At 39.7% G+C, this 26,258-nt stretch overlaps 1 protein-coding gene across 1 annotated transcript in view; it reads left to right on the top strand.

Moving 5' to 3' along the window:
• Window positions 1-26,258, top strand: part of FAT4 (FAT atypical cadherin 4) — a 352,940-nt gene that overhangs the window by 250,076 nt on the left and 76,606 nt on the right. Inside the window, exons 5-6 of the mRNA XM_075348774.1 lie at window positions 2,248-3,170; window positions 3,292-3,466. Coding sequence (XP_075204889.1) covers window positions 2,248-3,170; window positions 3,292-3,466 — 1,098 coding nt within the window. The remainder of the gene's footprint in view (window positions 1-2,247; window positions 3,171-3,291; window positions 3,467-26,258) is intronic.

The following is a 26,258-nucleotide window of genomic DNA, read 5'->3' as shown; positions in this document are numbered from 1 at the left end:
GGAGAAAAAAATGGAGAAAAAGTGGAGAAAAAGTGGAGAAAAAGTGGAGAAAAAAATGGAGAAAAAGTGGAGAAAAAGTGGAGAAAAAAATGGAGAAAAAGTGGAGAAAAAGTGGAGAAAAAATGGAGAAAAAGTGGAGAAAAAAATGGAGAAAAAGTGGAGAAAAAAATGGAGAAAAAGTGGAGAAAATGTGGAGAAAAAGTGGAGAAAAAAATGTAGAAAAAGTGGAGAAAAAGTGGAGAAAAAAATGGAGAAAAAGTGGAGAAAAAGTGGAGAAAAAGTGGAGAAAAAGTGGAGAACAAAATGGAGAAAAAGTGGAGAAAAAGTGGAGAAAAAATGTAGAAAAAGTGGAGAAAAAAATGGAGAAAAAGTGGAGAAAAAATGTAGAAAAAGTGGAGAAAAAAATGGAGAAAAAGTGGAGAAAAAAATGGAGAAAAAGTGGAGAAAAAGTGGAGAAAAAGTGGAGAATAAATGGAGAAAAAGTGGAGAAAAAGTGGAGAAAAAGTGGAGAAAAAGTGGAGAAAAAAAATGGAGAAAAAGTGGAGAAAAAGTGGAGAAAAAAATGGAGAAAAAATGGAGAATAAATGGAGAAAAAGTGGAGAAAAAGTGGAGAAAAAGTGGAGAAAAAAATGGAGAAAAAGTGGAGAAAAAGTGGAGAAAAAGTGGAGAAAAAGTGGAGAAAAAGTGGAGAAAAAAATGGAGAAAAAAGTGGAGAAAAAGTGGAGAAAAAGTGGAGAAAAAGTGGAGAAAAAAAATGGAGAAAAAGTGAGAAAAAGTGGAGAAAAAGTGGAGAAAAAAATGGAGAAAAAGGGGAGGAAAAGTGGGAGAGCAACAAGCAAAAAATGAACCAGAGCAGTGTGTATGATGAGGTCACTGGTACGTCACCAAACCTGTGACTGAGCAGCGATCTCGCTAGCGATCTCGCTATGTGAGACGTACCCCTTAGTCCAACCGCACCTCAGCACTTAGCAGCTTAATGAGCTTTTCTTCCCTATACATTGTACACAGCATACTGTGATGTTGGGTTAAACATAGTTCAAAAACTGAGCTGTGCTGTGTCTGAAACTGGAAGAAACATGACTATCATTACTGTTGTACCCAATAAACTAAGTGACTTATTGCTGGATTAAGGATCTCAGTCCCTACATCATACTGATCTCAAATTACATAGCAAAAACCTGCTGCCAGATTCACTTTAACCAGATAATTCAGTCTAGGTCCATCACAGTTTGCAGTCCATAGCATCATATGACTTTAGCCATTTGTGGGTTACATTGCTCAATCTGTTTCAATCTATTCCTGATCTCATTAATGTCTAGTCCTATGTTTGTCTTCCATTATCTGCTTATATATGCCAAGATTTATTGCTTCTATTACAAAAGCAGAATGGGACGCTCTGGTTCACATGTGGAAGCAGTTGACAAACTATATAGTAGTGTTCTATAAATTAACATTTATGTCCAAGGTGTTTCCTTCAAAAAAATTTAAAATAGGAGGCCTATGGCTATGTGCACAGAATATTATCTGCTGAGTATTTATATCTTTTTTTGTCTTCCTAGTAGACTAAACAAGTAAAAAAAGTGTTGTACCGGATAGGCAAATTCTCATAATATAAGTAAGGTCATGGATCACATTTCCAACACCACAAATATCTCCCCTTTGCAAATATGTCCCCTCTTGTGATATATTTTTTGAACAATTAATATTATGAATCTGCTACTGTTTAGTGTCTGTATCTCCTATGCAGACTGTCACGTTACCATGGTTACAGACTGTAAACAAACCTTTCACAGCCTCATGCAGCAGTCATTGTTTCTCTCATCTACTTCTCGATAATACGCATTAGTAGGTTAATAAGAAATAGGGCACAGAAGTGACTACGGCTGTTTTTTTTTTTTATGGAACCACATGGATCTGCTTAGAAATAAGCTGCCAAATTTTTAATCAAGACTATTTACAAAATTGCTGTATTTTCTTAGATGTCTAAGATGCATTAGAGCTAAATGAATTGGCACAATATAAAGTGTGTTCCGTTACAAAGAAATAACTTTCAAGTGGGGATTTGGTTGAACAACTTATTAAAAAATTGAGTAAATGCATTTTATACCGTGACCAAATTAATTCCATTTTAACCCTTCTTGATTTAGAGTTATTGTCAAAGTATATCATCATATGTCATGAGTTTGTTTTAGTTTTGCCTGTGGCTTTTAAGAATTAAAAATGAATCATTTTTCTATATATTTCCAGGGCTGAATTCTAAGTTGGTATACAGTATTTCTTCGGGGGACAGTATGGGCCAGTTCCGAATTAACAAGGATGGAGCCTTAAGTATTGTTCAGACACTAGATCGAGAAAGCCAGTCCTTCTATAATCTGGTGGTCCAGGTTCATGATTTGGCCCCACCACCTGCATACAGATACACAAGCACCGTTGAAGTGTCCATCATATTGCTGGATGTCAATGATAATCCACCTAGTTTTATATCTCCAAAGCTGACTTATGTCCAAGAGAACACACCCATTGATACTATTGTATTTCGTGCTCAAGCCACTGATCCGGACAGTGGACCAAACTGCTATGTCCAGTACTCATTGCTCAGCTCACTGGGAAATAAATTCAGTATCGGAAATATTGATGGTGAAGTGCGACTGACGGGAGAGCTAGATCGAGAAGATATTTCTAACTATACCTTAACAATCATAGCTACCGATAAAGGAGAACCTTCACTCTCTTCTTCTGTAGATGTTGCAGTTATGGTTCTTGATATTAATGACAATAACCCTCGCTTTTCAAAAAGTCTTTTTAAATTGGAGATTAGTGAGAATATATTAACTGGAACAGATCTCATTCAGGTGATGGCCTCAGATCCAGATGAAGGAATAAATGGCATGATCCGTTATGCTATTATTGATGGAAATCCAAGCAATGAATTCAGGATTGATTCAGTCACCGGAATTATATCAATAGCCAAGCCTTTGGATCGAGAGAAGAAATCTTCATATTCTTTAGTCATCCAATCTTCAGATCGTGGCAGTAGCCCACGCACAGACACAACAACAGTCAGCATTCTCCTTTCTGATGTCAATGATGTGGTTCCAAAATTTGAACTGTCTCCCTATTCAGTTAATATTCCAGAGAACTTAGATGTATTACCCAAGACTGTGCTTCAGGTAAGGGTAACTTTTCAATTTTTATTTTTATTAGATAAAATAAAAAACATTAGTTACCTTCATATAATCTAAAATGTCTAGGTTAATAAGATAAAATTGAGATTTGTTTTCATTCTTTCAGATTGTTGCCAGAGATGATGACCAGGGGCTTAACAGTAGACTAACATATGCTCTAGCTTCTGGAAATGAGGAAGGGGCCTTCAGATTGTCCTCCAATGGACAACTCAGTTTGGTGAAGAGTCTTGATCGAGAGATGAAAGAGCAATATATATTACTGATCACGGCTGCTGATGCAGGTACTTTACATGCTTATTTATTAGAACTCCTGTACATGCCCATGGAAGGAATGACTCCAATAAAAATGTGTGGAGCTCATACTATACTTCTATATGTCTCTTTTTGATAGCAGTGCCTCAGAATAAATTATTTTGTCTTGGAATCTTTGTAATATGGCACCCACCATACATAAGCACCAAATATTAGTAGCAATTTCATTGCGTTATTTAGAGAAAGTAGCATGCATAGTGAATTGAGAGTTGCATTTCATATATTTGGTGCAGTGGTTGCGATTTCAGTGACTTTGTGTTGCATTATGCAATAAACTACTATTACTTTTTCACCATTTTCAATTCTGTTAGCTGTAGATGACAGGTAACATTAAAGTGAACCTGTCAGCAGGTTTTAGACTTAAATAATGACATCACAGTAAAGTATCTGTTAGTATGATTACTTCCATACCTTTTTATTACAAATCCATGTCTGTGTTGTCTTATAATCCATCACCTCATTCACACATCAGTATTTTCTCTTCAGTATTTGTATGCAAAAACCAGAAGTATCTCCAAAACAGAGAACAACTGTCAAACTTTCAATCATAGTTTTTATCTGTAAATTATTTGTATACAAACACAGATGCAGAAATACTGACCTGTGAATGAGGCCTTATGCAGATGAGCTTGCAAGTGCAATGGCTTGATCTATAGTTCCAGCTCTCCTGCTTCTACAGCCTTTTTCTCCTCCTGTCACTAGCCTCTTACCAGTAATTGACAGGTCAGTGTTTACTGGGACTTGCTTCCCTGGCCAATATCTTGCGCAGGCGCCATCTTTCCAGTGGTGGCTCATGTGCAGTAAAGTCATGATAACAGTTCAAAGTCTAAAATATCCATCCATGTGCCGCCCCCAGGAATGATGGCACCTGCTTGAAATCTCAGGTGGGGATTACAGATTACAATGACTAACATTCTGAACAGATGCCAATATTCCCGGAGGCAGTACATGCACAGATGGATATTCCGACTCTCTGAAAGTCATCAGGACTTTACTGCACATGGCGACTGTGCAAGATGTCTTCCAGAAGAGTAGGTCACAGAAAAGAGTGACCTGTAAATCTCTGGTAGGAGGCTGGCGCTGGTAGCAGAATGAGGCTGAAGATGTTGGTGAGCTGTAAGTGCACACCAAGCTCCTGCACTAGTGAGATCAATAGCGTAAGAATTTGCCAATGGATTATAAGACAACGGAGACATAGAATGGAATATAAAGGGACGGAGGAAATCGCCATTAAATGTACGTTACTGTGATTATGTTTCTTTCAGGTCTAAAAACCTATGGATAGGTGTTCTTTAAAGAGGACCAACCACCAGGATTTTCCTATATTAACTAAAGCCAGTGCTATACTGGTGTTATGATGCTGACTCTATACATACATTTAGTTGTGAGATTGGATATATAGTTTCTAAAATACAGGCAAGTAAAGTTTGTGGAATACACTGTTATTTGATTGATAGATGCTGCAGAATATCTAATAGGGGGGTCGGGTTTTTCTAGTTATTCCCACCCCTGTCTACTACCTGTCCTTCCTCCGCCTGTAATAGCAGAGACAGGAGGGAGGAAGGACAGGCAGGCAGATAGGTGCGGGAATAACTAGCAAAACCCGACCCACCTAGTAGATATTCTGCAGCACCTATTAATCAAATAACAGTGCATTTCACAAATTTTACTTGCCTGTATTTCAGAAAGTATACATCCGATCTCACAACTAAAGATATGTATAGAGTCAGCATGATAGCGCCAGTATAGCGCTGGCTTTAGTTTATATAGGAGAATCCTAGTGGTTGGTTGTCTTTAAAAGGAAGCTATCATCACGAAATGACCTATTGATTAAATCGAGTATTTTATGCTCACTATACTTTTAATATTTTTTAGTCAATTTATTAATTTGCTCTTTCTTACATAAAACAATCTGTATTAAAAATAAAAAAATAGAAACCTTACAATTTTCACAGTGGTGTCTGGGGCTTTTTTTAGACTCTATTCCCCATTATTTTATAAAATATTACATGTACCTAGCCATAATGGTCAGATCCCTACACCTTTTGTATTGCAATATCTAATGAGTCTGGAAAATGTCATTGTGAAGGGTAAGGAAACTAGAGGTGTTACATGTCATTATAATCCTGCCTCTGATGATAAGAAAACTTCTGCAAACTGTTCCTGAAAGGACAGAAACATGAGTCAATGTGAAATTTGAAAGTTTACTCATTTTGGGTTTTTTTGCAATAAGGATTTTGATATGGGAAAAAAAAAATGTCAACTTTAAAAAACAATGAGAAACAACTTTAATAAGGACGGCACCACCATAGGATTAGTAGGAAACATGCCACCACCCATAAGCAGAGAAGCAAAAAACATACCCATTATACATTTATGATGATCGTTCCCCTTTGAAGGGGTTTCCACAATCAGCTTTCAGTTCCCAGAGACTTGTAATCTCCTAAAACAACTAGCTATGTTACGTTTCAACCCCAGTTCCAGCTACAGTTCTTTGCCACTGCTCCCATCTCTGTTGGCGATAACAGGTTCCTAATGATTACTATGCACCTCACTGCTGCAGCCAATCACTGAGCTCCCCGGCTCTTGCCGTCTACATCTACAGAGCTCCAAAGATGATGTGCGCAGTAGTCAAGATGTCACCAATACATCCAGACTGGAGCAGTAGCTGAGAGCCGGTGCAGGAACCGGGGAAGGTGAAAAACATCTGAGTCCTCAAGTGTTTGAAGAAGTCAAAGCTAATTACAAAAAATCTTTTTAATTTGATTGGAATCATTATTTATCCTACAAATATTGCCCTCTTTAGATTTTTTTCAGTATGGATAGATTTCTAATACATAATCTGTAAGTCTTAGAGAAGTTAAATTGTCATGATCAGGTTTTAAAACCTACTAACCAAACTTTTGGAGAGAGGATATTTGAGACATGGTCATGCTGTTTCCCCACTCACCCGGGAGAGCATATCCAGTTTGTTAATGTAATTAATGTACATGAATTATGTCTTTGGAGCCACTTGAAACATTAAGAAGTGTGTCTGTGATACTCCAAGTCCAATGAGTGATGTCACAACAAGACAGAACAATTGATCTTACAGAAATGGGAATTTTTGCCAGGCAGCTATTTAGTGGAGGATCTAGATTCAAGGGTGACGTTGACTTTTATCCAGTCAGAAGACAGAAAAGCAGTTTGTGCTCTTTAATCATTGAGTTCAAGCTTCATAGGAAGAAATATTTCTCTTTACAATCAGTGCCAGGGGTTTCAAATAAAATATTGTACAATCCAGTGTTTACATTTGTGTGTACGGCAATGTAAAACTAAACTGTCTGGTCTCTCTCTCGAGATGTATTGCTACAAGCTGTCCTCAGTTCCCCTTTTCTATATGTGATAACTGTTCCTCTTGCAGGGCTAGTGCAATCTATGCTTTTAGGAGCAAACAATGATATTTTTACCAGTACTGTCATTTAAACTGCACATTTAAACCAAGTCCGTTTCAAAGTGTCTTCACACTTCCGATAATTCTTCGTCACCAGTTTCCATTTTTCTCTATCACCTGGAATAACAGCTTTACTCTATAACCCATTAGCACCCAAGCTGGACCAAAGTCAGCACAAAAGTAATTATAACTAGAGATGATCAAATTGGTTAGTGCTGCCCTGGTCCAGCATCCCATCTAGTCCTCTGTGGTAACCGCTCTTCATTTTTGTATCCCATGTGCTGGACTGAGGACATCAAGTACAAAAGTGATGAACGGTTGCTTTGGAGGACCTTACCAGATGCTGGACCAGGACAGGGTGAATGGAATAGCTGATCTCTAACTATAATAGATCTTTTATTGCTCTTACAAAATTATGATCCATTGCAGCAGTGTAAATATTTGGCCGTGATGCCTATACTAAACCATTGTTAGTTGTGACTGACACAAGTCTTCTCCCTAGTTTCTGATGCTCTAGAATCAAAATCTGCTTCAAGCTCCCTTACACGTTATAATAAGAATAATAAAATACATTTTCCACTAAACAAGGGGAGATTTGTGATGTTTTGAGACATAAATGAGAAAGTGTACCTTTAACCAATCTGCAAGTGTCGAATGGGCAATACCGATGTCCTGCAAGAGTTAAGATAAACCTTCAGTTCACTCTGCAATGCACTGACAACCTGGTCTTGATCAGCCCTTTTCAGTTTCTTCTGATCTTAAATCTTGCGTATGCTCTGTTGAATCCTGGGATGGTGCATGAGCAATGCACTGTGCCTGCACCACATCCTTGTGCTGTAAATTCAGCCCAAGATATGCACAACATATCACTTCTGAAGAGAGAGATGAAAGCTGAAGCCATCAATCAAAACCAAGGGTGCAGCAGGGGCAGGGTGTACTGTGGTCATCCTGTGCTAGTGCTGGCTAAGACTGCCCACTGGACACTTATCACCACATTTCTATATAGAATAGAAGTTCAATTTTCACTTTTACAATTTACAGTTTTAGCTTCGGTTTAACTATGTCCATCACCTTTAAAATAATGTGAATGTGATTCCTACAACCCCTTTATGTCCTTTCAGGTGCCCCTGCATACCTTTGAAGAAATCGTTTATACATGTCCCATGATGAACGTAAATTGTGCGGTCTGGTCCGATGGGCGAATCCAGATTGCGATCAGTGTCACCCTGTCAATTCAAACTTGATGGAAGTAGATGACATCTCTATGATGTAGCTGTCATTCAGTTCCATCAAGCTAGAAGAGGTGGCAATTGGAGGGCTTGGAGCTGATTGCAACTGATTGCAATCTGAATTCGCCCATCTGACCAGACCGTACAATTTACACGCAGCACAAGACCTGTATAAAACACTTTCTCAAAGTTATGAAGATGCACCTGTGAGAATATAAAAGGATTATTTGAACCACATTAACATGATTTTAAAAATGATGAGCATAGTTTATAACACCCAAAAAATGGTGAGAGGTTCCCTTTAATTAGTCTAATTGGTGCTACTTTTGGTTTAAAGGGAACCTGTGAGGTCCCCTATGTCCTCCAACCCAGCAGCATTCACAGTTGCACGTCAACATCCCCTTCCTATCCAGCCCTGTATAACATCATTCTCTAAAATTAGTGTGTAAAAAATCATTTATTACCTCCATTTTTCATGTGCAAATTAGAGCCTTGACTAGTCGAAGGGGCATTGTTCCCCCAGACTAGTCAGCTCTCTTTTCATTTTGTCATAACCCTGTGGGCATGATGACATGATTTCCATGAGCCGGCGTCATTGCCAGCTCCTGGAAATCTTGTACATGTGCGCGTCTCATTTCAGTAGCGTCGGTGTGCCTGTCAAGCCGGTGTACGCTTTCTGACTTCAGAGAGGCGCACTGCGCATGATCGGAAAACAGCTTCTGCACTTTCTATCATGCGCAGTGTACCTCTCTGAAGCCAGGAAATGTACTGGGCATCCAGCTTGAAAGGCACAATGACACTACTGAAATGAGCCGTGCACATGCGCAAGATTTCCAGGCACTGCGATAACGCCAGCCCATGGAAATCGTGTCATCAGACCCACAAAGACATGATAACATGGAAAGACGAACAACTAGGCTGCGGAAATAACACCCCTTCGACTAGTTAAGACCCTAATTAGAAAAACGGAGGTAAATGGTTTTTTTACCCATTGATTTTGGAGAATGATGTTATACAGGGATGTTAGGAAAAGAATTTGACGTGCAAATGTGAATGCTGCTGGTTTGGATGGCAAAAGGTTGGGAAAAATGGAGCTGACAGATCTTTCAATAATTATTGTCAGCATAGCAATAGGAGACACAAGAATTTCTTATTAGACACCTCCCTAAGTCATTTTATCATTTTCATTGCAAACATGTCTAAGATTCATGTTATGAGTTTTCCCAGAGTATTCTATAGTAATGTGAAAATTTACCAAAGCATCCTGTGCTGAAACCTCTATGGGTAATGTCATGAATCCTGCAAAATCTATGACAGCTTTCAGATTACAGATATGAGCCTATCATTCTACCTTGCACTTTTGCCAGGAAACCAACAGGCGTCTATGTGAAAGTTTTTTTATGGGAGTGTTGCAGCTTGCAAGTGTATAAATCACTGTTTTGCCGTACTGCGGCTAGCTTTGTGAAAAGCCAATGAGAATATACATCTCTGTTATTCCATCTGGCAGAAGCTAAGCAAGATAGGTAAATATTACGTTCTGGCTCAATGTCAGGAGTAGTATCGGTACGGCAGCTTTGTTCATTAATGTCCTTAACTCTTTGAAGATTTTTCTATGGGGAAAACACTCGCATTCCACCCATCAACATCCATTTATTTATTGGTTGCATAGATATTGAACTGCACATCTGGAAACCTGCTAACAGTCATGGTCTACTGTTTCAGTACAAGACTCAGTTGTATCGTCCAAAGGTTCTCTATAAAGCACAGCTGCATCCAAACTATAAATACCATTTGTCACTTATTGTACTTGCAGTTTATTGCATATTGAGGATCTCCAGTATTTAGTCATGCATTGTAAGCCTCATAATGGCTGAAACTGTTAGATTAGGGTCACATTACCATATGTAGAGCATAGATCTGCAATATTAAGGATTACCGGAATATTTATATCATTTAACACACATAAAGGTTTATGTACATGCAGTTGCCAAGAACATATAGTTCTTCTCCTCCTTAGTATCATAACCTGTCTTGTCAGTTTTGGTCCATGTTGACTTTAAGGTTTCTTAACCAAAATACCTTCTATTTGCACCTTCATGCTCTTTGATGGCATGTTTCCTTAAGGCTTCCTTCACATATCCATGTCTCCAGTATGTGTGATGTCCGTTTTCACATGTACCGGAGACATGGACACATGTAGACCCTTTAAAATCAATGGGTTTGCGTCCTCGTTTTGACATGGATCATGTTTCCGTATGGAGCACACATGTGGACATGACCATTTTCTGCCAGCAGCATGAGTGTCACACGAACCACACACTAATGTGATCTGTGTGACATCAGTGTGTCACGTACTGGAGGAAACACATGTCACTGAGAAATAAATGTATTTTTATATTTACCTGTCTCTGACACTGCTGTTGCTTCCGAGTCCCGCTCATTATGCTCATGAATATTCACTGCACTGACCACGAACCTGGAAGCAACAGCAGTGCCGGAGACAGCAACGCCGAAGACAGGTAAATATACAAGTTCATGCTGTTCATGTGCTATCCAGATTTCACATGGGTAGCACACAGACAGCACACTGATGCCATACACAGTGACACATGGATGGCCCAAGGAACTTAACAACAGACCGCGCAAACGTTCATTTTTTGGACGAATATGTGAAGGGGGCCTAATCTGTATTAATATCTATCTGTTTTTGCTCATGATCCTCTTGCTTATTTCCTTTCATCTAGTCCTGTTCCCCTTTATTTAATAATGTCTCCCATCATGTAGCCTTTATTTAATAATGTCTCCCGTCCTGTCCCTTTTTTTTAATAATGTCTCCCATCCTGTCCCTTTTATTTAATAATGTCTCCCATCCTGTCCCCTTTATTTAATAATGCCCTCCATCCTGGCCCCCTTTAATTAATAATGACCCTCATCTTAGGCCCCTATGTTTCTCCATCCCGGGCCCCTATGTTCCCTCATCCTAGGCCTCTATGTTGCCCCATCCTAGGTCCCTATGTCCTCCATCCTGGACCCCCATGCTGCCCCATCCTGGGCCCCTATGTCCATTACTTTGCCCATTCACAGAGGGGAAGGAGATTCTTCTCACCTTCCTGCATTCCCTTGGTGTTCCTTTGCAGCTTCATATCAATGGTCACCAAACCAGCACAGGCTGCTCGGTGATGTTAGTGCATGGCACATAGGAGTAACTCTAAAAGACCGTCAGCCTTTGATAGGCCAGCATCCATTTTACCGTCACTTGTATGCGCCACGCACTGAGGCACACAGCCTCTGGTAGGCCTGTGGTTACTCTAATGACCGCAGTTACCAGCAGCCCCCTCTATATCTAGCATGGGGGCCCATCAAGGACCCGGAGCCCACCGGAGGATCGTCCAGTGTCCCAACTGGCCTGTCTGATGCTGCATGGAAGAGTCAATATTTGTATGCCCCTCTACCTTTTGTATACAGTGTGTCCACTCATATCCTGTCCACCGCCATTAACTTTAGAACGGCGGCAGCTATAGGCATAGAAGTGGTGTCTAGGTATAGTAAAGTAGCCATGCGCTACCAATGAAACCACTTATTATGCCTGCATTTTCAGGTTGACAAATCCCTCATAATCTCCATAACATACTTGTAACTTTCATATTAATCTCCTAATATAAATGTTAATGTTTATCTTTTATATAGTGACTTATGTTCTTTCCCTGAATATGAAAACCTGAAAAATTGTGATTTAGCAACTAATTTATCAACCTTCCAAAGTATACAGTATATTGTACAGTGTATGCGTTATAAAGTCTTAGGACATAATCGTGACTCTGTAAAAGCTTTCCATTTTGGATATATGTCATTCCTATTAGAACTGCAGGAGGTGAATGAAATGCCAAATGGCCTAGGAAATGTATGGTAATTTGGTTAATTTCCTTTTGTAGGCACTGCTAATTTATGAGTCACTAAAATAGACATTGCACTCTTGCACAATGGGGCCAGTGTCTTTTCCCCAACTAATTTCTTCAGGTTATTGCCTTATAGTATAATACTGTATTTGTATCAAGTAGTGTTCAGAAATGAGTTAAATCTATAATAACGCCATCCGTCTGAGTTGCTCCGTATATTTGGTGTATTGGAGGAGGCATGGAGCATGCTGTTCAGTAATGGACATAATAATGTATGTAGCATTCATCAGTCACAAGGAAAATATTGTGTATGGGTTCAATAAGAAAGTAGGCTTTAGGATTGATTGTATTCCTGGAGATGTAATATTAGACTGTTTACATTACTACTTTGGGTTAAATTCTAAGACAGTTAAGCTGAACGCAGTAAAACAAACACACTTGTTATAAAGTATCAAATATTTTTTCTAGTAAATTTGCCAATTTAAAATGAAATTTGGTATCCTCCTGCGCTGCTCTAGAAAACATCTGGGTATAATTTCATTGATGCAGGATGATCTCAAGAAAGTGGTGACTTACAAACAAATCCATTGAAAATGTGAAGTAAGGACACTAATGAAATGCTTCATACTTGGAGCGGCTGCTTCATTTATCCGGTCGGCTGTCTCAATGTCATCAGTGGCTCAGCCATACTCTCAGCAGAATATAGGCTTCAAGACACACACAAATCACCTCCTGCACCACTCGCTCACATTTACTGCTTTTTTTGCTGTACTTTTGGGAGACTCATTTAATGCAGTTACTGGCAGACAAATCAAAAAAGAGGAAAGCCATGTGATGAAGGTGTGAAAGTACTTCACTTATTAGAAGTAGAATAACAGCTCGTCCTGGACTCTCCGAACTGCTCCCACAGGAACCAATTGTGTTATATTGCTTGGGAGAAAAAGCAAAAATATTACTAAATACTTAAAGGGAACCTGTCACCACTTTTTTGGCCTATAAGCTGCGGCCACCACCACCGGGCTCTTATATACAGCATTCTAACATGCTGTATATAAGAGCCCAATCCGGATGTATAACATAAAAATACTTACCTAACGGTCGCGCTGTGGGCCTTATGGGCGTCTCTGTTGTCCGGTGCCGACGCCTCCTCTTTCGGCCATCTTCGTCCTCTTTGTGAAGCCTGTGTGCATGATGCATCTACGTCATACACACTCGCCAGTCCTGCACAGGTCAGATCAAAGTGCGCCTGCTCAGGACCTGAATGCCGGCGAGTATGTATGACGTCGGACCCGGCATGCACCGCGGCTAGAGAAGAAGGAGAACAAAGATGGCCAAAAGAGGCGTCGCTGCATCGGACAACAGAGACACCCATAAGGCCCACAGTACGACCATTAGGTAAGTATTATAAAGTGTTTTTAATGTTATACCCCCAGCCTGGGCTCTTATATACAGCATGTTAGAATGCTTTATATAAGAACCCGATGGTGGAGGCCGCAGCTTATAGGTCAAAAAAGGGGTGACAGATTCACTTTAAATCGTATCACACTTTTTTCATTTGCTATCTGTCTATCTATCTATCTATCTATCTATCATCTATCTATTATCAATAGATCTTGGAATAATAATAATCTCCACAATTGGATGTGTTTAAAAAAATGTTCCAGTACTGAGATAATCTTATATATGTGCCCCTGCTATGTACTGTGTAATGGCCGTGTCTGACCGTACAGGGACATGGTTTGATCATACCACGTCTCCTGGGCAGGGGAGGATAAAAAAGAGAATATATAAACAGGAGAGGACAGGATCACATCTGATTCTTTCTGTGAGGAAAAACATTTAATTGGCTGTTTAAAAACTTGTTTTACCTCACAGAAATAATCATCTGGGATCCCTGGCTATAATATCTGTATACTCTCCCCAGCCCAGGAGATGTGGTATATCTTAGCATGTTCCTGCATGCTTGGAAATAGCCATTACACAGGGGCACATTTATTAGAATATATCGTCACCGGAACATTTTTTTTAACACATCAAATTGTGGAACTTTTTTTATTCACAGATTTATTAATTAAAATGTACTTTGGTTATGGGATAAATCCCTTAAAGCTTGCCATATACTTTAGATGGCTAAAAGCCAAACTATGCTTTGGCTGATCGTTCAAATGACAATCATCTAAGCTGACACCCCTATACACAAGAGCGCTCGCTCTGCCAAGAGCTCATGTGTTCCCTATGAGAAAGTGGAGAACATTGCAATCGGCAATCAGAAATTGGACATGTGCAATCGACATATCTCCAGAACATAAGCTTGCCGGCTCCCCCTTAAACATTATACCATCGTTAGAACCTGTCAGTATCAGCATGTCCATCCAACATTAGTCTAATATGTATGGAGGCCATTACAGTAGGTCACAGAAGATCGGAATGTAGTACAGTGAAGAATCCAAAAGGTAGCAAGGAAAGCAAGGGCTAGCCAAGCTCTATTGACACTCAAGGAATGGCTTAAAAATGCATTTCCACTTTTCACCATGATTTAGTTGTTTCACACTTTCTGGCCACATATTGGCTTAGGTGCGCCTGTGACGTTGCAAAAACACATGCTGACATGCAGATTGGTGCAATTTGCAAATGACAGTAGTGTAAAGCACGTTTTTTGTTAATGTTTTGGTGGTTGTGCAGTACAATTGCAGTTTACAGTGTTACTATTAAGAATGAAAGTGCTTTTAACTTCTATTATTTGTAAACCGATAAAGAAGGAATTTAGAAACCCAATCTGGTACTTGATAAATCTTCTATCTTCATGTGTTCACAAAACACCTACTTTTGATTAAAAAGTGAAATTGAAACTCCTCAATGTTCCCAGAAATACTTACGCAAGAAGACGCACTGCACAGCTGCATAATACTCCCCAAACATATTTATACGTTGCATATTTGCATACAAACTAGGCACACAAGCTGCATGTGTATATATATATATATATATATATATCTATATATATATATCTATATATATATATAGATATATATATATACAGTACAGACCAAAAGTTTGGACACACCTTCTCATCTCTAGAACATCTCTTAAGAGGAGGCTTTGTGCAGCAGGCCTTCATGGTAAAAAAGCTGCTAGCAACAAACCACTTCTAAGGACAGGCAACAAGCAGAAGAGACTTGTTTGGGCTAAAAACCAAAAGGAATGGACATTAGACCAGTGGAAATCTGTGCTTTGGTCTGATGAGTCCAAATTTGAGATCTTTGGATCCAACCACCGTGTCTTTGTAGAAAAGGTGAACGAATGGACTCTACATGGCTGGTTCCCACCTTGAAGCATGGAGGAGGAGATGTGATGGTTTGAGGGTGCTTTGCTGGTGACACTGTTGGGAATTTATTCAAAATTGAAGGCATACAGAACCAGCATGCCTACCACAGCATCTTGCAGCGGCATGCTATTCCATCCAGTTTGCGTTTAGTTGGACCATCATTTATTTTTTAACAGGACAATGACCCCAAACACAACCCCAGGCTGTGTAAGGGCTATTTGACTAAGAAGGAGAGTTATGGGGTGCTACACTAGATGACCTGGTCTCCACAGTCACTAGACCTGAACCCAATCGAGACGGTTTGGGGTGAGCTGGACCGCAGAGTGAAGGCAAAAGGGCCAACAAGTGCTAAGCATCTCTGGGAACTCCTTCAAGACTGTTGGCAAACCATTTCCGGTGACCACCTCTTGAAGCTCATCAAGAAAATGCCAAGAGTGTGCAAAGTAGTAATGAAAGAAAAAGGTGGCTACTTTGAAGAAGCTAGAATGTAAGACATATTTTCAGTTTTTTCATACTTTTTTAAGTATTTCATTTCACATGTTTTAATTCATTGTTTTGATGCCTTCAGTGTGAATCTACAATTTTTAGAGTCATGAAAATAAAGAAAACACTTTGAATGAGAAGGTGTGTCCAAACGTTTGGTCTGCACTGTATACACACACACACACACACACACACACACACACACACATACTGTATATATATATATATATATATATATATATATATATATATATATATATATGCAAGGTGGCAATAAAATAACTTAAGGTGTTTTGAACCATGTGCAGACTGACCCAGTAGACAGAATTGGCTGAAAATTGGCTATTCAAGGCATGGGGAAACAGAGGGCATCTTAAAAGAATTTTTATACCAAAACTCCCCACTAGGTTAAAAAGTGGCGCTGTACAGTGAGTGAGTGGTCCAAAAACTGATAATTGGAGATGTCACAATTGTTCCACAGACTAGCATAACAGTTCAATATGACTGCCATCATCCTATGCAGAACATGCTCGACACTTGCATGTAACATGTCTGGTGGGATGCTACGCACTTCCAAATGATGCGGTCTTTGAGGTGAGCCAGGGTGTCAACATTTCCCCTATAAACACTATCGTACAAGTGTCCCCACAACCAGAAATCACAAGGATTGAGATCGGCGAATGCGATGGCAATGCGTTAGGGAAGGAGCGGCTCAAAATCCTGTCATCGGGAAAATGTGCTCGCAGAACGTTCTTCACACGATTTGCGATGTGAGGAGATGATGCATCATGTGTGAAGGTGGTTGTCTGAAGACACTGCCGCTGTTAGATTTGCAGGATGACCACTGTTTCCAGCATTGTCTGGTATCTCGCTGCTGTCACGGAACAGGTAGCAATCCCAGTTGGCCCCATTTCTTCATAAAAGAACAGTCCAAGGAGGAATGATGAGATGAAGCCACACTAAACGGTTACCTTTGGCGAATGCAGCGGAACCCCCTCAACTGCATGCAGATTTTCGGTAGCCCATATGCGACAGTTTTGTGTGTTCACCGTTCCATTAAGGTAAAAATGCACTTCCACTCTTGCCATAAACATGAATGCAACTGTCATGCAGGTATCATTGTCACAAGGAAGAAGTTGTTATTGATGGCTAATTTTGTACGGGTATGCCCGCAAGACCTAATGGAGAACTTTCCACACTGTGCTGTACGGGAGCCCCAATTGTCTGGAAACACTGTGTGCACTGCTGTTCCCAGCAGGGTTGTTCGTGCCCTTTTCCACGACGGCAGTGGCAATATCCTCCACAACCTCTCTGCTTACCAGTCATTGCCCACGCCTTGGTTGAACACTCAGTAACCCTATTTCCTGCTTCAGGGCAGGATAGAAAGGAGGTGACGTCAGGTCCTCTTCCAGCGTTTGCGCAGAACGCTGGAGGTAGAGGGGAGATCGCGGTCACGAGATTATGGGCGGGCACTTGCGATGCAATCACAGCGCCGCCCATAATCTCGTGCCTGCGACCACATCACCAGCGGTCCTTGCGTGCACGGGACCTCGGGCGCAGTGGGCGGTGTCCTGAGATATGAAATGGAGCAATGGGGGACGGCATCAATCTGCAGGAGTGACAGCAACGGACGCCAGAGAGCCCGCCCCCATGGATAATGTACAAGAATTGCAAGCAAAAAGGTACAACTTTATAAAGTGTTTAATTTGGTTTCAAAGGGGGCACAAAAAGTACAGGAACCTTGCTAGAATGCAGCCCACGAGCTGCAGAGGGGGAAACTTTTAGGTTTAAAGCTAAATTTCTGATGACAGGTTCCCTTTAAAACATTTGTATCAAGTTCCTGCTTAAGAAGAGCCATAAAACAATAAAATATATTTTTATGCAGTAGAATCAGTCCATTATTTTACATTTTTGAAAGATGAAGTGTAAAATTTCAGGAAGTGTCTTTTTAGTACCGGTGCCTTCTTTATAAAGCTTAACGTGTGCTTTCACAGCAGTAGAGATTACTTTTCTTGACCTTGTATTATACATGCAATAGCTCATCATTCCAGCCATTTGCCACCTCACCCATCCCTAGCTTTCCGGCGTTTTCATGAAGTGCCAAAACACTAAATTTGTTTAAAAAAAATAAAAAGTCCCACAAATGAATGAGATTAAATTTGTAGGAACTCATTGTTCTGTCCTTGGCAATGTGTTCATCTTTCATGGGATCAAACCTGGCATAAGCTATAAGCTGTCTCAGTGTTCACACTTGACTTCTTCATAAATATTGCATTGTAGGTCTATAATGATCACTGCCACTCAGACTGCAACACTTCTAGATGTCAGCTCTACCACAGCCAGCCTATTATTGCAACACTTCTATGAAGTCGGACCAGAATTATTCTGGATTATAAGGATTATTGGGATTGATGCTTCAATTGTTGCCAGTTTCTTTTTCCCATGAGAGAATAGATGTCATTACATTATGTTCATGAGCAATGTCAGACTGGGGTGCCAAGAGACCACTAGTGACATTGACTATAACCCTCATTCACAAACTTACCTCTACTTCTATAGAATAATAAACCGAGTAGTCTAAAAAATTAATGATTAGATAATACCTTTGTCTGTACATAGGGATTCAAGTATATTGTGCCAATCACTTCTCATCTAGAGAGGTGGGGGGGAGGGAGTACTCCTGCACAGAAGACATGGGCAAAAAAATAAGGAGCACACATAAGGTGAGTACGGTAAGTACTCTATTATTTTTACTATAAGACTTGTTTTTCCCCAAAAAAAACTTGGGAGGATAGGAGGGCGGTTATTATAATCCGCATGTACCTGGCCCGCTGTTATAGTGGGGGTGGCGGCGGTGGTGAATCGGGTCCCAGGAGTCAGGAACAGGTTTGCTGCTGCAGAAAGCCAACAAATGATGTGATCACGTGTGTCCACTATATAAGAGATTGAATATTCACTGCTCCCAACGCCCATAACGAATATTAATTTTGGGTTAGTGATCAGCTGACGTGTGCGCGTGAGACTGGGGGTGCATGGCAGTGGTGTCATGCGCTGCCTCTCATTTACACGCCAAAGTCAGCTACCGGCATCAGAACACGATACCGCACAACGGGGGAGCATAGGGAAGGTGAGTAGAATAATTTCTTTTTGTATGTGTGCGGCATAAAGGGAGTCATATATACCAGGATGGGCCCATGTTGGGGACACATATACCAGAATGCTCAAGGGATGAGGACATATACACCAGCAGGGGTCCAGGATGGGGAAAATATATTCCAGGATAGGGGACATATATACCAGAATGAGGGACATATATACTAGGATGGTGGACATATACACCAGGATGGGGATATTAGTACAGAATTGGAGGACATTACCACCATAACAATGTCAGGTCAGCAGATCACTACTATAAGGCGTAGTTTGCACGTTGCGACATCGCTACTGCGATGTCTTCGGCGTCAATTCTTAAGTGACGCACATCCGGCGCCAGTAACGACGTCGCAACATGTAAAGCCTAGATGCACCGATAATTGATCGCAAAAGCATCGTAAATCGGTGATCTGTGTAGTGTCGGTCATTTCCATAATTTCACTGCAGCTACAGGTACGATGTTGTTCCTCGTTCCTGCGGCAGCACACATCGCTGTGTATGAAGCCGCAGGAGCGAAGAACATGTCCTTACCTGCGTCCCGCCTGCAATGAGGAAGGAAGGAGGTGGGCGGGATGTTTATGTCCTGCTCATCTCCGCCCCTCAGCTTCTATTGGCCGCCTGCCGTGTGACGCCGCATGAACCGCCCCTTAGGAAAAAGGCGGGTCGCCGGCCAGAGCGACGTCGCAGCGCAGGTAAGTGCGTGTGAAGCTGCCGTAGCAATAATGTTCGCTACGGCAGCTATCACAAGAGATCGCATCTGCGAAGGGAGCGGGGACTATCGCGCTCGGCATCGCTACAATCGGCTAGCGATGTCGCAGCGTGCAAAGTACCCCTAAGAGTGCATCATGACCACATTTTTTCTTTCAAAATTAGTTTTTACATTTTCCTCCTCTCAAACTTAGGTGTATCTTATGGACTGTGTGTCTTATACTCTTAAAACTATTGTGCTGGTAAAAAAAGGAGATCCACATACAGTCATATGAAAAAGTTTGGGCACCCCTATTAATGTTAATCTTTTTTCTTTATAACAATTTGGGTTTTTGCAACAGCTATTTCAGTTTCATATATCTAATAACTGATGGACTGAGTAATATTTCTGGATTGAAATGAGGTTTATTGTACTAACAGAAAATGTGCAATCCGCATTTAAACAAAATTTGACAGGTGCAAAAGTATGGGTACCACAACATAAAAGTGACATTAATATTTTGTAGATCCTCCTTTTGCAAAAATAGCAGCCTCTAGTCGCTTCCTGTAGCTTTTAATGAGTTCCTGGATCCTGAATGAAGGTATATTTGACCATTCTTGTTTACAAAACAATTCCAGTTCAGTTAAGTTTGATGGTCGCCGAGCATGCACAGCACGCTTCAAATCATGCCACAGATTTTCAATGATATTCAGGTCTGGGGACTGGGATGGCCATTCCAGAACATTGTAATTGTTCCTCTGCATGAATGCCTGACTAGATTTGGAACGGTGTTTTGGATCATTGTCTGGCTGAAATATCCATCCCCTGCGTAACTTCAACTTCGTCAATTATTCTTGCACATTATTGTCAAGAATCTGCTGATACTGAGTTGAATCCATGTGACCCTCAACCTTAACAAGATTCTCGGTGCTGGCATTGGCCACACAGCCCCAAAGCATGATGGAACCTCCACCAAATTTTACTGTGGGTAGAAAGTGCTTTTCTTGGAATGCTGCTTTTTTGTGTTTTTTTTGCCTCCATGCATAACGCCTTTTTGTATGACCAAACAACTCAATCTTTGTTTCATCAGTCCACAGGAACTTCTTCCAAAATGTAACTGGCTTGTCCAAATGTTGTACTTTTGCATACCTCAGGTGACTCGGTTTGTGGCGTGCTTTCAGAAACGGCTTCTTTCGCATCACTCTCCCATACAGCTTCTCCTTGTGCAACGTGCACTGTATTGTTGACCGATGCACATTGACACCATCTGCAGCAAGATGAAGCTGCAGGTCTTTGGAGGTGGTCTGTGGATTGTCCTTGACTGTTCTCACCATTCTTCTTCTCTGCCTTTTTGATATTTTTCTTGGCCTGCCACTTTTGGGCTTAACAAGAACTGTACCTGTGTTCTTCCATTTCCTTACTATGTTCCTCACAGTGGAAACTGACAGTTTAAATTTCTGAGACAACTTTTTGTATCCTTTCCCTGAACAACTATGTTGAATAATCTTTGTTTTCAGATCATTTGAGAGTTGTTTTGAGGAGCCCATGATGCCACTCTTCATAGGAGATTCAAATAGGAGAACAACTTGCAAGTGGCCACCTTAAATACCTTTTCTCATGATTGGAGAATCACCTGCCTATGAAGTTCAAAGCTCAATGAGGTTACAAAACCAATTTAGTGCTTTAGTAAGTCAGTAAAAAGTAGTTAGGAGTGTTCAAATCAAGAAATTGATAAGGGTGCCCATACTTTTGCACTGGTCATATTTTGTTTAAATGCGGATTGCACATTTTCTGTTAGTACAATAAACCTCATTTCAATTCAGAAATATTACTTAGTCCATCAGTTATTAGATATATGAAACTGAAATAGCTGTTGCAAAAACCCAAATTGTTATAAAGAAAAAAGGTTAATATTAATAAGGGTGCCCAAACTTTTTCATATGACTGTATATTAAGAGTGCACACCATTGAATTTCTGGCAGCGCAGACTACATCCATTGTCTCCTATTCTTTGATCTATGCTCTTAAAAAAGACAGTATAATTACCCTAGGACTCCAAATACATTGAACTCAGAATTATAACAAAAAATCTCAAATCAAAATTATAGCAAATCATGTTAACAGCTGGTATACCAGGGTAAGGCTAAACCAGTATGATGCAGTACTCAGATTACCACATATATTCACGAGAACTAGAGTATAATGTGCAAAAATAACAAATTTTATTGACAGAAATTTAAACTAATCAGAAACAGAGTAAACATTAAAATCACTGTGTATTAAAAACAGGCATGTAAATGGGGATATGGTGGTTAATAATATGCAGGTAAGTGTACTGGACCATATGTGTGTAAATAGCAACAAAAAAAAATAAGAGAGCGAAGGGGAATTCAGGAGAGGAGAAGAGATATAAACACATATAGAGTATCAATAATCCCCCTTCCTTCCCTCTCTCCTTCTTGCATGAGATGAAAATGGCACAAGTAAATAGCAAAAGAGATTTTAAACCTCTTCCATCAGGTTATAATACCAATTAATAGCATACTGAGTATGTAAGTATGGGAAGGTATAAAACCCCAATCCCTCAGAGTACAAAAATAATATATAAGTCACAGTAGGAGCAGGAGACACATTACCCAAAGTGCTTTGTGTAAGGCAGTATACAATTTAAGTCCTGCAACATAAGAGTATCTTCATGAAAGGACCTAAGTAGTCCCAACGCACATTTCGCTAGTGTATTCTTGTTTCTTCAGGGAGGAAGATCCTCATCTCCTACTCCAACTGTGACATATATTTTTTTTGTACTCTGAGGGATTGGGGTTTTATACCTTCCCATACTTACATACTCAGTATGCATTTAATTGGTATTATAATCTGATGGAAGAGGTTTTAAATAGTTGACTCTTTTGCTATTTACTTGTGTCATTTTCATCTGATGCAAGAAGGAGAGAGGAAAGGAAGGGGGATCATTGATATTCTATATTCCCGTATGTGTTTATATCTCCTTCTCCTCTCTCTCTCCTGAAGTCCCCTTCGCTCTCTTATTTTTTTTTTATTTGCTATTTACACACTTATGTTCCAGTACACTTACCTGCACATTCTTAACCACCAGATCCCCATTTACATGCCTGTTTTTAATACACCGTGATTTTAATGTTTACTCTGTTTGTGACCTATTTAAATTTCTGTCAATAAAATGTGATATTTTTGCACATTATATTCTGGTTCTCTTGTGTATATATATATATATATATATATATATATATATGTATATATATTGAACTCAGAGTGTTGTATTTGTTTTTAAATTGACATGTAAAAAAAAGACAAATTCAACGTATTCAAAGTCAACAACGTGAAGTCTTCAGACACCTAATTATTCCAAAAAGTGTCCTAATCAGCTTATACTTTTAAGCCGATCGACAGTCGTGTTAGTGATTAAGTGACATAAGGCATCAAAATATTAATGAGCTTGCGTATTTTATCGTACTGCGTCCTCACATCGCACAGCAGGTGCGACCACTAATTCCATTGTGATACTCTGTAATCACAGTATTTTCATTACATATAACATTTTCTTGATCTGGATGTTCCATTTAACACATATTGTTAGTAAACACTATAAATTGTAACATAGCTTTGTAATATTATCTATAATATTTTTCTTTTTTTCATATAGTATTATGAAGGCTCTAGTGCTATTGTGGTTAGAAACAATAATTAAGACTAATTAGGACTCGGTGCCACATTGCTACATCAGCTTGAAATCCAATCTGACGAGCACATAATGAAGACATGATAATTGTTAGCGGGTATTTTCGGAATATTTCTCTAATCTAATTTAAATTACTTGTAATTAGTGATGTCGCCAACGTCTCTCCTGCTGCTATGGAGCTGTAATCATTGTAAGCTCTCTAATTTATAGATATAATGAATCAATAACTCAATGCATAGGGATTAAGAGGAATTATACAATGTATTTAGCCTTCTATCTACCCAATCTGAGTGTCATATGTTCTATAGACAATAAAGGCAACCTCAATTTTATATCAGCTTAAATGGTCCAAGTAGGACAAAGGGAAAGGATTGTATAAATGCAATGCTTTATTATGGGTATAGCTAGGTCTACTACACATATCCGAATAATTATTAGCTTCAGTGATGTCTAATACTTTCTGTTCTGGTTAATGTACATCTAATGATGTTGGAATGTACCGTATGATATTAATATCTTAAAATAATACAATGTACAGGGTGTGTATGGAGACAGTAAAGCTCTCGTCCTCATCATGTAGATTATTATCAAGGGAAGTTTTAGGAAAGACTTTCTGGTGGTCCACTGTTAAATGATTAAAAACCCAGTCCTCAGGAGTAAGTACTATTGCAGTGAAATCCAGGATTCCGGGAAACGAGCCTGACCAAGAAAAACACAATCTTTCACCACAAATATGATATTGGTATTAAGCTTAAGCTACATTGTTAATATGCTACCAACTCATTCTCTGCTTAGTGCGGTGACTTCACAATTATTCCTGTGCTAAGACATCACATAACATATGCTGGAGATGTCAAGGGCAAATAAGAACTCAAGACTCAAGTATTCTTCCAGACCAGACGTACTGCACCAAATTGAAACATGCAGTATAATTAATGATGAGTTAATATGCTGAAATTTAAATTCAGCAGTTTGCACCAATTTTGGCCAAATTTTTTGATTTGCAACATATGCGTTTAATGCAAATTGAGCCCGGGCTCAAATCCTACTAAGGACAACAAAGTCAAGGAGCTTGTATGTGCTCCCGTATTTGGTGGGTTTCCTCCAGGTCATCCGTTTCCTCCCACACTTCAAATACATACACATAGTGAATTAATAAATTTGAGCCCCCATTGGGACAGTGATAATAATGTCTGTAAAATGTTGTGGAATTAATGGCATTATATAAGCGAGTAAGATGAATAAATATTATAATGTTCTCTCCAGACCACAGAGCATAATAAACATGAAATGAAAAAAATAAGTACTCAAGTCTAGAGATGAGCGGACTCGTGGAAGTTCAGGTTCAGCGAGTTCAGCTGGACTTTAGCTAAAGTTCTGTTCTGGACCCAAACTTGACCAAAACTTCATTGAAAGTCACTGATTGGGCAGTTTGGCTCTCTGCCCACATACAGCCAGATATAACAAAGTGCTTTCGGGGGAGGGTGAGAGGGCGAGATTTTTTCATATTTTTTGTACACACTACATCCACTAATTGATTTTGTCCCTAGTGCAAGACATTAAAACACTGCAAGCGGCTGGCTCTGGACCGAGCATTGAGCATACCCAAGCACAGCAATGCTCGCTGGAGTGGTTAGCATACATAAAGCACCCGAACTCCAAACTCGAACACTGATTTTTCTGGAAAGTCTATGTTTGATACGAACACTGAAATTTAAAGTTCAGGTCCGCTTTTCTCTACTCACTTTTATAGTACCCTCAGTTTGTCTGTTCCACTCTTGGCTCATTAGTTTTGGTCCTGTCTTTATTCATTGGTCACCAATCTTCTTCAGTCCTTGGTTCTATCAGGTCTTCAGCACCTCTGGCGCTCAATTGGCTTCATGCTGAAACAGTCTTTACCTTGCATATCATCATGAAGTGTATCAGGCTATGGCATCATGGTGTTACTAGTCATAGTGAGAGACAGAGGCGTCAAAGAATCTAATGAACCCAGGGTATGAAAATGACTTGTGGCTTTGGAATAAAGACCAGATCAAAATTACCATTTCAAGATATATGGCTACAAGAGAAAGGTATGTAAAATGCTTTATTTTTTTTTAATCCATTCCCATGTCTTTTGCATCCAACCAGATGCAACCAGCCAGATGCCGTTTTGCTGGATTTGTAGAAATTGTGGATTTTGTCAATTTTTTTTTGTGAAATTCAAGGTAGACTATATTTAAGACAACTGTCTAGACATATTACACACTTTTCTCTTCCATTTACACCAATAAATGTAGCTAAACTTTTAGAAAAGTTTTTATGCATTAAAAAGACTTAAGCACTTTCTGTATTGGTAAGGGTTGGGGATCTGAGGCCATGTAGGTTGCTCAAACTATTTTATAGATGTGCTTAGTCCCTGCATGAGCAGACATACCACATTGGTCCATAGAGTTTGTATTGAATGCGAGCACTACTGCTTGAAAACTCATACCGAACTGGTTCTTCTTCATTAACAAGAGGTATACACAGGGCATTAGTCAGTAAATGGGGTAGTGCAACATCTACGTCTTTTGAGTGTATAATCATGTTGCTCTACTCTATTTACTGACTAATGCCCTGTGTATAAACTATTGTTAGTAAAGAAGAACCTATTCGTAGAACCGGACTTCTCTTCCTTCATTTATTGGATATTGGACTTATGCCATGGCACCGCCAACACCCAAGCTCTGAACAGAAGGGCTCTAGTACAGTGTTGAGCTGGATTCCACAATATTGATTGACTCTACTGTATAGGACCATATTTTACTGTTTTCTGGCTCCTATTTAGCAGGAACTCGATGCACATGTTTTAATAGTT

This window comes from Anomaloglossus baeobatrachus, chromosome 1, assembly GCF_048569485.1.
Source record: "Anomaloglossus baeobatrachus isolate aAnoBae1 chromosome 1, aAnoBae1.hap1, whole genome shotgun sequence".
NCBI classification, from domain to species: Eukaryota; Metazoa; Chordata; class Amphibia; order Anura; family Aromobatidae; genus Anomaloglossus; species Anomaloglossus baeobatrachus.
Note: the sequence above shows the minus strand (reverse complement) of the source record. Positions and strands in the feature narration are given on the sequence as shown.